Source organism: Neovison vison, chromosome 6 (assembly GCF_020171115.1).
Source record: "Neovison vison isolate M4711 chromosome 6, ASM_NN_V1, whole genome shotgun sequence".
In the NCBI taxonomy this organism is placed as follows: domain Eukaryota; kingdom Metazoa; phylum Chordata; class Mammalia; order Carnivora; family Mustelidae; genus Neogale; species Neogale vison.
In genome coordinates, this window is record NC_058096.1 from 11984409 (window position 1) to 11996967 (window position 12559).

Sequence of the window (12559 nt, forward strand, 5' to 3'; positions counted from 1 at the left end):
TGGTGGTTGTGTCCTTCCTATTAATATAAGTCCTTTTGAGCCCAGCGGAAATGGTGGGAGTCTAATAACTTTTTGTGGCTGGAGGAAGGATCTTTGTCTTAAACCATACTTTGTAAGTGAGGTTTGTCCCTGTGGAATTTTTTTCCTGGAAGTAGATGAGCTTCTGCTTTAGAACTTCATCAACTTAAATAGTTGTAACTGTAAGCTTAACTCTTAAAAATTGATGGTAATGTGATCAACTAGATTATGTCATTCTTGTACTAAAGAGACTACTAGGATGCCTAGTTCATATAATTTTTTAATTGCTGTTTTATAAATAAGTAGTATATACTTTATTGATCGTGATCAGTTATCATGTTCCTAGAGAAATCACTTCAGATGTGCTAATGTGGTTTCAGAGTCACTTACAGGGTAGATAATCCTTTCTTTTAAGGATGAGTATTTTATTTCATTTTGACATTTTCATATGCATTGAGTTTTATTAAGAGACTGCTTCTAAGTTGATACTGTCATATATTGTCGCCTCGGAAATATTTAGGAATAATTAGATACATGTGAATATTCATTTTATACTATAAAAATTTGTTAAGGCCATAGAAAGATAACTTTTTTGTTTTTTTTCTCTTTTGTTATGAAAGTTTAAGTAGTTTTGAATTGAGATTTTTTAATTATTTAAAGATCATTTTAACTTTCCACTGTTTTGTTTCCCTGTAGTCCATCTTCCTTCTTGTGTTCGTCACCTTAAATTTGGTCTTGAAATAAAATTAGTCAGGAACAGTTTTCAGTTTGGAGAGGGTAAAGAAATTGTCATGGTGCATACTCTTGACAAAATCAGTAATGTTAAAAAACATGAGAGAGAGCTGAAAAATGTGTTTGAAGGTTTTTATTCTCAGAATTATCTCAGCTTTGTTGAAAGGCATTCCAGTTACTGAAACAGAAAATTTACATTATCAGAATTTTTAACTGTAAATTGAATAACTCTGTCTGATGCAACCTTAGGTGTGTAGAGGAATGTTAATAATCTCCAGGACTGAAAGAATGCATCTTAGATATATAGGTACATTTACTTTTCATCCTGTGTGGTGTGAAAAAAATAAGGGGGTGGAGAAGGATAAGTTCAGTAATACAGCACTAAATGCTTAAAAAAAAAATTACTCATTGTAAATTTTAAATATAGAGCCTGTGGGCCCAGCTGTCTAAGATAGTCAGTGCAGATTTGGGGACATTGTTGCCCATGGTGTGGCATATTAGAGATTAAAATAACTCCATCAGTTTGATCTTTCTGTGAACATTTGCTACTTTTTCAACAGAATCATGCAAGTGTATAAAATTGCTTTTATTACAGACATCTTTGAATTCCACCTGCCTTTTTTATTTTCCATTTGCAGTCTGTTCAGTTCAGGAAGCTGCTATAACACTTGGTGCCAGTGTTCCCAAACTCTAAATAATGTGTTTTCCATTTGCACTAACCATCAGGAAACTAGAATTTCTGGTTTCCTCAGGTATGTGTAGTGGTTGTTAGTGTTTTGTGAAAGTTTCATAGTATTTGGTTTATAAGATAAGATATTGATAAAGAAAGTTTTCTGGTTTTTGTTTTGTTTTGTTTTGTTTTGCTTTTTAAGTGAGGTTTCCTTCTCTAAGCTTTTGTACTCTGTATGAACCGAGCGAATGCTTAGCTGTGGGTATTAACCTGGAAAAATTCATTGACTTTGTAAACTGATAACTCATGTGATGAATTTTATTATTTCATTACAAAATATAGAAAAATTTAAATATTTACTAGCTTTCTGAGTTTGAGATATTGATACTAGGTTAGTGAAAGCTGGAAATGTTGCCTCACTACTGTAAGTGAATGCAGTTCAAGTTTAAGAATGTGTAGTAAAGCTACAATGTAGTGTGACATTCCTACATTACTGTTAAGGTACTTGGCACATACATGTGGCAGAGCAGTTTAAGTGTCCAGAATTGGGCAGTTAGCAGACTCCCATTCTTACCTGCTCATGGAGCCCTTGCCTTTTTTTTGGTACTGCACAGCAATAATGGTTTATTTTAAGCTACAAAAATTCTGAGGTAGATCATGCTGCTGGAAAACTAAAAATGAACTTTAAAAGACTTGCAAGTACTTTATTCTGAAAGAAAAGCACTACAGTTTTTGACATTTCTTTACTTGCTCTCTTTACTAATACTGAAGTGTTAAGTTTCCTAACCAAACTTTTACTCCAATAACTAGGCACTGGACATTATAACTGTATATATGGATTAAAAGAAGAGGTATTTCCCAAACATCGTAGAACTGAATTGCAGTTTGTGTCCCATTGGGAGTTCATGATTGTTCTGTCCATAGAGAGTACTTTCAGAAATCCGGAAATAGTGTGGAACCCTCAACTAAGTAAGCAACTGAGGAGTTTGGTGTTACGGAGTGTGTTGTATTTTTACAGGTGCCACTGATTAATGAACTTGAATCAGCAATACATCAGCTGTACAAACAGCGAGCTTCCCGCCTTGTCCAAAGACGACAAGATGATATTAAAGATGAATCTTCGGAGTTTTCAAGCCATTCAAGTCAGTCCATCTTGAAGGTTTTTATTATTCATTAAACAACCTTGTTTACTTAGTGCAGCCTAATTGAAAATTAGAGAGCTTAGCTTTTTTTTTTTCTTTAAAGAAACACATTTCCTTGCTCTTGTGTCAGGTAGTTCTAAAAGTTACAACAGCATGTCCTTGGATTGTGTTTAAGAAAATAGAGTGTTGCAAAGGAGTTCAAAAACGTGCACTGATACTCTATCAATCTTATTCTTCTGTGGACATATTTTTTCACTCTTCAGAGTATAGAGAAGATAAGAGCACTATTATATCTTAAAACCACTATCATTTGACCCCATTTGATATCCCCCCCACCACCATTTTCATCCTGTTCGTAGCACTAATACAAATGCTATTGTTGATGACAGTGAAAGATTCTGAGTTTGGGGACAAGGAAAATACTGAGAGGGGGTTTTAATAACAAATGATACAGCTCCAAGATTAGGGGATTTTGAGCTTTACGTCTTGGAGAAAAGCAAATTTTTTTTTTTATTCTTTAGTTTGCCTTTTATACTGGGTTGGTTTGTTTTTTAATAAGTCTGTTGCCTCCAGTTCTTAAAATTTTAATGTAAAAATTCAGAAATTTGGTTTATATTCCTTCCATTAAGAGATGTGCTATGGAAAACCAAAATTAATTGGAAATCTCTCATTAAATAGTTTAGCTGAGATTCTTTAACCACAAGTTTTAAACTTTTTAATTCCATTTTTCCATTGTGCTCCATATTCTTGGGTGCTCTGCTAGGGATTTTCCCAGCCTGGATTTCATATGGCTTCTTTTGTCATCTCTTTGTTCCCTGTGTCAGCAGTTCTAAATGAGGTGTACATAAGAATTACCTGTAATATTAATTTAAAATGCAGGTTTCTTGGTCCTGTCCCCAGAGAATTTTTGCTAGGTCTTGGATGGTGACCAGTATCTTCTTGTTAAACAGTCCAAGGGCCCTAGTGTTACTCTTTTTGAAAACCTTGCTTTGTCACACAGGGTGTCCCCTAAATTAGATGTTGGATCTTTGAGAAGGCATCCTGTGTGCAGGATGGGTTTTGGACCATTGTAAAGAGGTGATAATATGGCCCTCGGAGCTGAGTGAGACTCAGACCTGAGACACATGAATGGCTTTGTCCTTTTTCTTTTGCCACACAAACTTAAATTGGTTTACTGCTGTATTAGGCACCTAGATGACTAACGCAGGCCTTCCAGATCAGTTTAGATCTTGGCAGAACCAGATTTCTGAGGCAGATTACAGGTAACCTATGAAAGGAAGTTAATTCCTTTTTAAATTAAACGGTTTGTATGAGCTGTGCATCTCATCAAATACCTTTTCCTGCCTGTTATCTGTTCTTTATAATTTGAAGCTATTTATTTACATGATATTGGAAGTAAAGGTTGAATGATGTATGTTAATTAGACTGAGAGTTGGAAAGAAATTGAAAAGTAATGAGAAAGAGAAAAATTACTGCCTTGGAGGGGAATATTCATTGTTAAATGTTAGAGGAAAATTAAATGGGACACTGAAGTTAATCACTTCCATTTCTGATCTTTTTTTAAAGAAACCAAAAACCCTGTGTTTCATCTGTTGAGATTTGTGAACTTCCCACAATTACTGCATGTAGTTCTTAGAGAGGTGAAGGAGGCTATCCCTCGAGTCATCTACTCTCATATCTCCATAATATACTATAGAATCTTACAAACATTGAGACGTTTTAAATATTTATTATAGCAGTGAACATTCTTTAAAATATCTCTTGAGTGACGGATACCCCATAAAGAGACAGGAATCGTTTCTATAGTTTGGGACTTGAACTGATTCACCTGTGGTGTGTGAAGTCTTTTGAGGTACAACAGGGGCATCTTTCTTGTTTACCATGCTCATCTTGCTTTATAATTGCTGAACTCTGGAATGTCCTTCCTGATGTCAGAGTGATTTTGAAGTATGAACGAACAACTCAGAAAGTCAGCTTTTAAAAATAGTTGGGTGTCTGACAGTTCCGGTGCACTGAAATAGAGTGCTAATTGGGGGCTTGTTTTTTCCTCTTGCTGCTATTGGCGGCACATCTCTGATATTGGGGAAGGAAAATGCAAAAGCCTTAAATTGGTGTCATTTATTTTATGTATGATTTTCCCTGCATCATGTCCCTTGGGTTGTTTGCGTCTGTTACAGCCCCTGTCTTACAGACTGTCTTCATAAAATGTAGAAATGAGGGAAGTATTACAGGTATTGGCCCCACTCCTTCTCCTACCCTAGACAAGAGATTAGGGGACTATTCTCTGGAGAAAGAGAATGGGTCCAGAGAAAAGACCCTGAGACGCTAACATCTGGGAGCCCCCAGTATAAGACTCTGTCTCAGGGACCGGATGGCGAGACCTCTTTTAGTTACCTCCCCCCTTTGTCCACAGCACTACCAGTTTCGTTCTTTTATATGAAGTGGTCACTGATCATAGAAAGAGCAGCACACACAGTAGAACCAAAGGGACTGAGGAAACAAAGACAATGCAGGCAGCAAAAGAAAATATAAAAAAGATTTGCTATCCTTTGGAAGGTAATAGGAGGTGCCTACATGTGCGAAGTAGAGGATGCTATAGAAAGGAAGTTATCCTCAGAATAAGAGCCATCTCTTAGGAATTAAAAAGATAGTAACGGAAATACAAATTTAAATAGGAAGGTTGGAAGCTAAGGCTAGAAAATTGTCCCAGAAAGTTAAAAAAAGAGAGAGAGAGGAAATAAGCAAAAAAAGAAGGGAATTGTGCTTTGAAAGAATTTGTTTGAGAAAGCATAGGTTGGTTCTCTTAGATCCAGTTTTCATTCTATATGTTGATTCTGCCCTTTATTCTAGACATAGTAATGAGATAAGTTTCTACACAGCAAAATCAGAATAAACAGGAAAAATTAGTAAACTCCTGAAACAAAGCTGTTCTCTCATCCTTCCTACCCATGTTTCTTTTCTGTCGTATCATTCAATATATGATGCTTAACTTCTTCCTTTAAAAGTAATCTATTATTTTCCCTTTGCACAGGTAATTTTGATTTTTAATTTATTTGGTCATCATGATAGTGTCAACCAGTTAGTTCTGTTACACGTAGATATAAAAATAAGTGATTAAGCCCGGTTGTTTTTGTGTAGGGTTATTGAACTCTCCATTTATTTTTCTACTCCTTTTCATGGGTACACAGCATAATACTGAGATTTGCTCTAAACTAGAAAACTATCTGGTTTACCAGTTACCGCAGAATCCTGTCGTTGAGATTAGCAAACAGTCTATCATTATGGCTTATTCTGTGCAAACTCTTTCCTCAAGATTGTTGAAGGAAGGCTTTTAATTTTAACCATCGTTGTTTTACAGATAAAGCTCTGATGGCACCAAATCTTGATTCCTTTGGGCGAGATCGGGCACTGTATCAAGAGCATGCAAAACGTAGGATTGCAGAACGGGAGGCCAGGAGGTAATTTTAAAAATGCTTGCTGTTGCTCTGTTTGCAAAGGGTGGAATCTTTTATCTGGTTTGGGAACATGATGTTTGTTATTTAGGACTCGTCGGAGACAAGCCAGAGAGCAAACCGGTAAGATGGCAGATCACCTTGAAGGCCTTTCCAGTGATGATGAAGAAACTTCTACAGATATTACAAATTTCAATCTGGAAAAAGGTCAGACATTTATTTGGAAGTGAGATTCATTGCCACTTTGGTTTCTACTTGGGTGTGCTTTTTACTGTAAGATGGTGTGAAATTTTGTGGCCCCTGAATTGGAATCAGTCACTTTCTTCTTAATGGGAAAAACTTGCACCCATTTTCATTAACTGAATATAATGATGATGAGGTCTCAAAAGTAGTGATGACACCTGCTCCTGGGCTTTATTTATTGCTCGTGTCAGGCGAACGTGATAACCACTACACTATGAAACTATTCAGCACTTGTGTAATAAGTGATATTACTCTTCGGAACCATAGAATTTTAAGTGACAAGAAAAAAAAAAAGTGTGTCCGATCACAAGAATAGCCCTAACGCATCCTGTCCTCGGAACGTAGAGCTCGGACAGGGGACTCTCAACCCTGAAGTAAACTCCTGGTTTGGGGAGTTCTGAATAATTTCAACCAAGATGAGTAGTAAATATTGTTGTGTGCCAGGCGTTTCTGGAAGAGTCTTCAGCAGTTCTTCATTTCCCACCGCTGGTTGTGATTATTTGGAATTCTGTTGGCTGCAAGCCATTTGGAACTTAGTTGAAGAAGTCTATTTTTCTTCCATTTTTTATACTGAATCTTTTTAAACAGAAATTAGAAAGAATAGCACAGTGATCACCCATGTACTTGTCACCCAGATTCAACAGTTCTTACCATCATTTAACCAAGTTTGCCTTAACTTTTTGAAGGATGTGTGTGTGTGTGTCCGCGCGCGCGCGTGCGTGTGTATTGTTGAACCATTTGAAAGTAGCCTGTAGACACCATGATACTTTAAACACTTGAGCATATTTAACTAAAAGTTCTTTATATTGTGTCTGTTTAGTAGCAGTTCCCCCAAAACAAAACTCTTGGGACTGTTTTTGTGGATTATTCTGTATTTTCCAAACCAGGATTCATACAAGAGTTCTTGCCCCACTTTTGGTGGTTGCATTTTCCCCCTAGAATTAATGAATGTCCATGAGTACCTTACACATATACGCACCCCCATTGTTTGTTTAAGACATTGAGTTTTTTAAGAGACCAGGCCACTTATCTTGCTGAACTTCCTACATTCTAAATTCTAGATTTTTCTGTTTCCTCATAGTATTAATTTTTCCATTCACATATTTCTATGTAAGCTGCTGTTTAGGTCTGAAGACTTGATTAGACTTGATCACTGATCATGATGCGCATCTGATATTTATACAGGGATTTGTGGACTGAAGAGCAATTACATCATGTAATTACTCTTGGTTAATATTCCGCAGTACCTGAAAACTGAACTGACTAGTTGGGGGACAAGTGGGATTTAACTAAACTCTGGGGACCGGAAATGGTACATGCACATGAGCCCTGGTACATGCCATGCACATGAGCACTGCCTGTACTCTGGTTTGCATAATAGACATTTGAAACCTAAACTTACTTCTGTTTATGCTTTCTGTTAAGTTGTGATTAGTAATGATTTCTCTGTTAATGAGTTTACCTGATACTGAAGTTATGCTGAAAATACTGAATTGTGTTTTTTCTTCTACATGCTAAGTAACGGTTCTCTGTGGGATTTTTGTTGTTTTTATTTTTGTCTTTAGATCGCATTTCAAAAGAGTCCAGCAAGGTTTTTGAAGATGTCCTTGAAAGTTTCTATTCAATCGACTGTATTAAGTCCCAGTTTGAGGCATGGCGTTCAAAATACTATTTGTCCTACAAGGATGCTTACATCGGTCTTTGTTTGCCAAAGCTATTCAACCCCCTTATACGGCTGCAGCTTCTCACTTGGACTCCTCTTGAAGTGAGTGGCTTGTGTCACTAGTACAAAGCAACATAACATGGTACCTGGGTAATTTTAACCTCAAAGCTAGAGGGGAGGTTGGGCACAGGGCTGTAATACAAATTGTATAATGTCATGATCTTTACGCTCCCTTCCTTCTCAAGAGAGCCCTTTGTGACTTTCAAGTTCCACACAGTGCTTCTCTCAGTTAACTAAATTGACATGTAGTGACACTGAGATATGAACGTGAATGGATAGTCAGACCTTGGTCCTTTGATCCTAGAAAATCTTGGAACCTCTTCGGAAAGCTGGGTGAGGCAGATGTGAAATGAGGACCTGAACTGAGTTCGGGGGTAATGGAAATTGGGAGAGTCAAATTGACAAACTTAGGAGGTGGAATCAAGAGGACCTGGTGGCTTGGTATATAAAGGTCCTATATATGTGTAGTGATCATGTTTAAGAGAGGGTTTTGGAGGTTACCTGCAGGTGGACGGAGCCATGGGCATGAGTGAGATTAGCTGGGTTGAATGTGTAGACTGTAAGGAGAAGAGGGCTGAGGTTGCAGCCCTGGAAACAACTGAAAAAACTGAACCATTTGGCCCCCAGCTGGCAGTTGTTCTTTGCCAGACCTTGTGGAGTTTCACCCTGTGCCTGTGTGTCTTAGTACACAGCAGAGGTCAAGGGGACCTGTGTGCATTTTGGAGTTCTTTTTCTCTTCTGCCCCACAGCTTCCAACTGTCTTGGCCTCCCTGAACTCCAGTGCTTGTCTCCACAACTAAGCGAGATTGCTCTGCCTCTGACCCCCCTACCCTGTTCCGCCCTCCCTCCAGGGGTTCACCTCATTTGATGCTCTCTCTCTCTATGACCTGTATGACTATAGGTCATAGTCCTGTACTGCGTGTATCCAGTGTCTGAAAATGGATGTTTCATGTAGTTTGTCTTTAGTTGTTTACGACTGAAGGTTAAATCCTGTTCCTGAGTTCCTCTTAACCAGGGCTAGAGGCAAGAATCGCAAGCATTTTAAATGTTTCTCTTTTAATACTCTTTTTTCCTAGGCAAAATGTCGTGACTTTGAGAATATGCTATGGTTTGAATCTTTGCTGTTTTATGGTTGTGAAGAACGAGAGCAAGAGAAAGATGATGTAGACATTGCGCTGCTGCCCACCATTGTGGAAAAGGTGATTCTTCCGAAACTAACAGGTAGAGATTTCTGAATTTGAACATTTAAACACATGAGTTTTCCAAATCTGTTTTTACAAGTTTTTAACGAGAACATATTCCCTCATGGAAGTTATATTACAAATGATAAAATAACCACTGGGTTCAGAGATGGCTAAAGGATGGACATCTCTTAACCTAGGACTGGAGCCCACTTCGGGGTGGGCCTAGAGTTGGAGGCAGTAATTGATCCATAGATGGATTTTAGAAACTCTTAAGCACTACCTAAAGCAAAACTGAACACAGTTTTGGCAGGGGGAATATGCGTTTTCCTGGGGAGAAATTTCATTAGTTCCATCAATTTCTCAAAAAAGATTAGGAATCATTGGTATGGGAACCTATTCGAAATATTAAAAATGAGTTTCAAGTTTAATTAGGAATTCTGGATGCTGAGGCATATTCTAGGATATAGAAATCCTTTCTTCCCTGCCAATCTTAGTAAATCACCCAGCAGCAGAGAATAGAATGAATCTATGTCCTCCCCACATTTGCCTAATCTTCAACGTTCCCACAGTTAAGAGGACAAAGAAGAGTGGCCCTTATATCTAGAGAGAGAAAAAGTAAATCAGGATTGGCGTTTGTAAGTTGAGGACTGCTTGACAGCCGGTCTGAGTCTGCTGCAATTTACTTCTGTGTCTCAACACATCCTACTTTTCTCTTCATAGTAATAGCTGAAAATATGTGGGACCCTTTTTCTACAACACAGACTTCAAGAATGGTTGGAATTACACTAAAATTAATAAATGGATATCCTTCAGTAGTGAATGCAGAAAACAAAAATACACAGGTAATTTAATGGTTTATTATCTGTGAAAGGTTTTTTTCCTCCCCTCTTCTTTCTTTTTTTTTTTTTTTTTTTTAAAGATTTTATTTATTTATTTGACAGAGAGAAATCACAAGTAGGCAGAGAGGCAGGCAGAGAGAGAGAGAGGGAAGCAGGCTCCCTGCTGAGCAGAGAGCCCGATGTGGGACTCGATCCCAGGACTCTGAGATCATGACCTGAGCCGAAGGCAGCGGCTTAACCCACTGAGCCACCCAGGGGCCCCATCCTCCCCTCTTCTTTCAAAAATGAGCAAGAGTTGGGGCATCTGGGGGGCTCAGCTGGTTAAGCGGCTGCCTTCAGCTCAGGTCATGATCTCACGGTCCTGGGATCAAGCCCTGTGTCCAGCTCCCTGCTTGGCGGGGAGTCTTCTTCTCCCTCTCCCTCTTCCTCTCCCCACTGCTCTTGCGCACACGTACACTCTCTCTCTTTCTTGCAAATAAATAAAGTCTTTTTAAAAATTAAAAAATGAGCAAGAGTTGACGGAATGAGTGGTTATATTCTAAGACTTGCCAGAAAATCTGATTCCCTCAGGCCCTCTGGTTCTTTATAGCCCGAAATATATGAGATTTGAGATAATCATTTTTAATTTTCAACTCTTTCTGGCAAGGGGATGTCATTACTCCAGGTAGCCCCTCATCTTTCTCACTTCCCCACTTCCCACTAATCAGAAATCCCTTTAAGAACTGTTTTGGGGGTTTTTTTGGGAAAAAGAAAAAGTAAAACTACTAGAATGGGTAACCGTTGATGATTTAACTGTTAAAATATTTTAAAACAACTAGTCTTCTGGGGCGCCTGGGTGGCTCTGTGGGTTAAAGCCTCTGCCTTCAGCTTAGGTCATGATCCCAGGGTCGTGGGATCGAGCCCCGCATCAGGCTCTGCTCAGGAGGGAGACTGCTTCCTCCTCTCTCTGTGCCTGCCTCTCTGCTTACTTGTGATCTCTGTCAAATAAATAAATCCTTAAAAACAAACAAACAATTAGTTTTCAAACATTAGATTGTTGCTATCACTTCGTGCATTTTTAAGTAAGCAATTTAAACACAGAAAGGGTGCTCTTTTTTTTTTTTCCTTTTTTTTAAAGATTTCATTTATTTATTTGAGAGAAAGAGACAGAGAAGGCTTGAGTGAGGGCTGTAGAGGGAGAGGGAGAAGCAGGCTGTCCACTGAGCAAGGGGCCCAATGTAGGACTCGGTCCCAGGGCCTAGAGAGAGATCATGACCTGAGCCAAAGGCAGGCTCTTAACTGACTAAGCCATCCAGGCACCCTGGACAAGGTGCTGTCCATTATCATTTTCATTTCACATTTTCCTTTTGAGAAGAAGATTATGTGTTTGATTTTAAATCTTAGTGATATATATTTAGTAGCTGAAGGGTTCTTAGATTTCTAAGTGGCTTCAGTGCCTGGTAGTTGAGTGCTGAACTGGGAGTAGTGAGTATTAAAGACCTTAATGCCTTCAAGTGAGGAAGGCAAAGAAGTTGGAGAAGACTGTTGACTTGCAATTGAATACTGATTTAGATTAAAATTTAAGTTTTACCATAACTCTTATATAAGTGTGCTCTGTTTTTAATTCTTTAGGTGTACCTAAAAGCCCTCTTACTAAGAATGAGGAGAACTTTAGATGATGATGTTTTCATGCCCTTATATCCCAAAAAGTAAGTAACTCTCAGAACGTTAAAGATGGTAATATTTTCCATTATCTTCCAGAGAAGGCCTCTTAAGTTCTAGAACAACTAAAGGTAGCTCAAAATACAAACCATACCTATTTAGTGTAAACCTGTAACCCAAAGAGACTAGCTCAGTGGAAGAATTGTTCTGTTAAGCAGACTAAAGCAAGTAACGCTCTTTGTTCTCCTTTTGTGTCTCTTAGTAAATTTCCATTTTCTTTTAAAACCTGTCTTCTGGAATATAATTATTTGAAAATTTGAAAAATTACTTAATTTCTTTTATTCAGCTATTTTACTTGTAGAAATCTTTTCCAGGAATCAGATGGCACTTAACATATAAAATATTTGCTCATGTTTTTCTTTTTCTCTTAGTGTCTTGGAAAATAAAAATTCTGGGCCTTACTTGTTTTTTCAACGACAGTTTTGGTCTTCAGTTAAGGTATGTGTCTCTAGGCTATCTAAAAGACTTCAGATTTTGTTTGACTCGGATATTTTGGAAGGCATTTTGCTCTTTAAGAAAATCTGTAGGCTTAGATTGACGTATGTATACAAACTCCATTTTACAAACTAATTTTATTCCAAAAGTATATTCAGGTGTGATGTTTCCACATAAGAAAATATATTGAGTTCCAAAGCAAGGTCCAAACTAGCCAGCAAAATGCCTTGCTAAGCCACAGTTCTTTATTCAGCAAGTAGAATACCAGTTACTTTTCTAGGTTAGGGAATATAGCGTTGAATATGACCGAGGTGGAACCTTCGTGGAGTTTATAATCCAGCATAGTAGGCAGCAAACCAGTATTATCCCAGGTGTGGTGAATCCTGAAAGGAGAAATTCAAGGTAGAATCGAAGCATAGA

General features: G+C 38.0%; 1 protein-coding gene across 1 annotated transcript in view; it reads left to right on the forward strand.

The window, feature by feature from the left end:
- PAXBP1 (PAX3 and PAX7 binding protein 1) overlaps positions 1 to 12559 on the forward strand; it is a 33419-nt gene that overhangs the window by 12442 nt on the left and 8418 nt on the right. Inside the window, exons 8-15 of the mRNA XM_044251009.1 lie at positions 2439 to 2562; positions 5921 to 6020; positions 6106 to 6221; positions 7823 to 8022; positions 9057 to 9201; positions 9885 to 10006; positions 11615 to 11691; positions 12076 to 12142. Coding sequence (XP_044106944.1) covers positions 2439 to 2562; positions 5921 to 6020; positions 6106 to 6221; positions 7823 to 8022; positions 9057 to 9201; positions 9885 to 10006; positions 11615 to 11691; positions 12076 to 12142 — 951 coding nt within the window. The remainder of the gene's footprint in view (positions 1 to 2438; positions 2563 to 5920; positions 6021 to 6105; positions 6222 to 7822; positions 8023 to 9056; positions 9202 to 9884; positions 10007 to 11614; positions 11692 to 12075; positions 12143 to 12559) is intronic.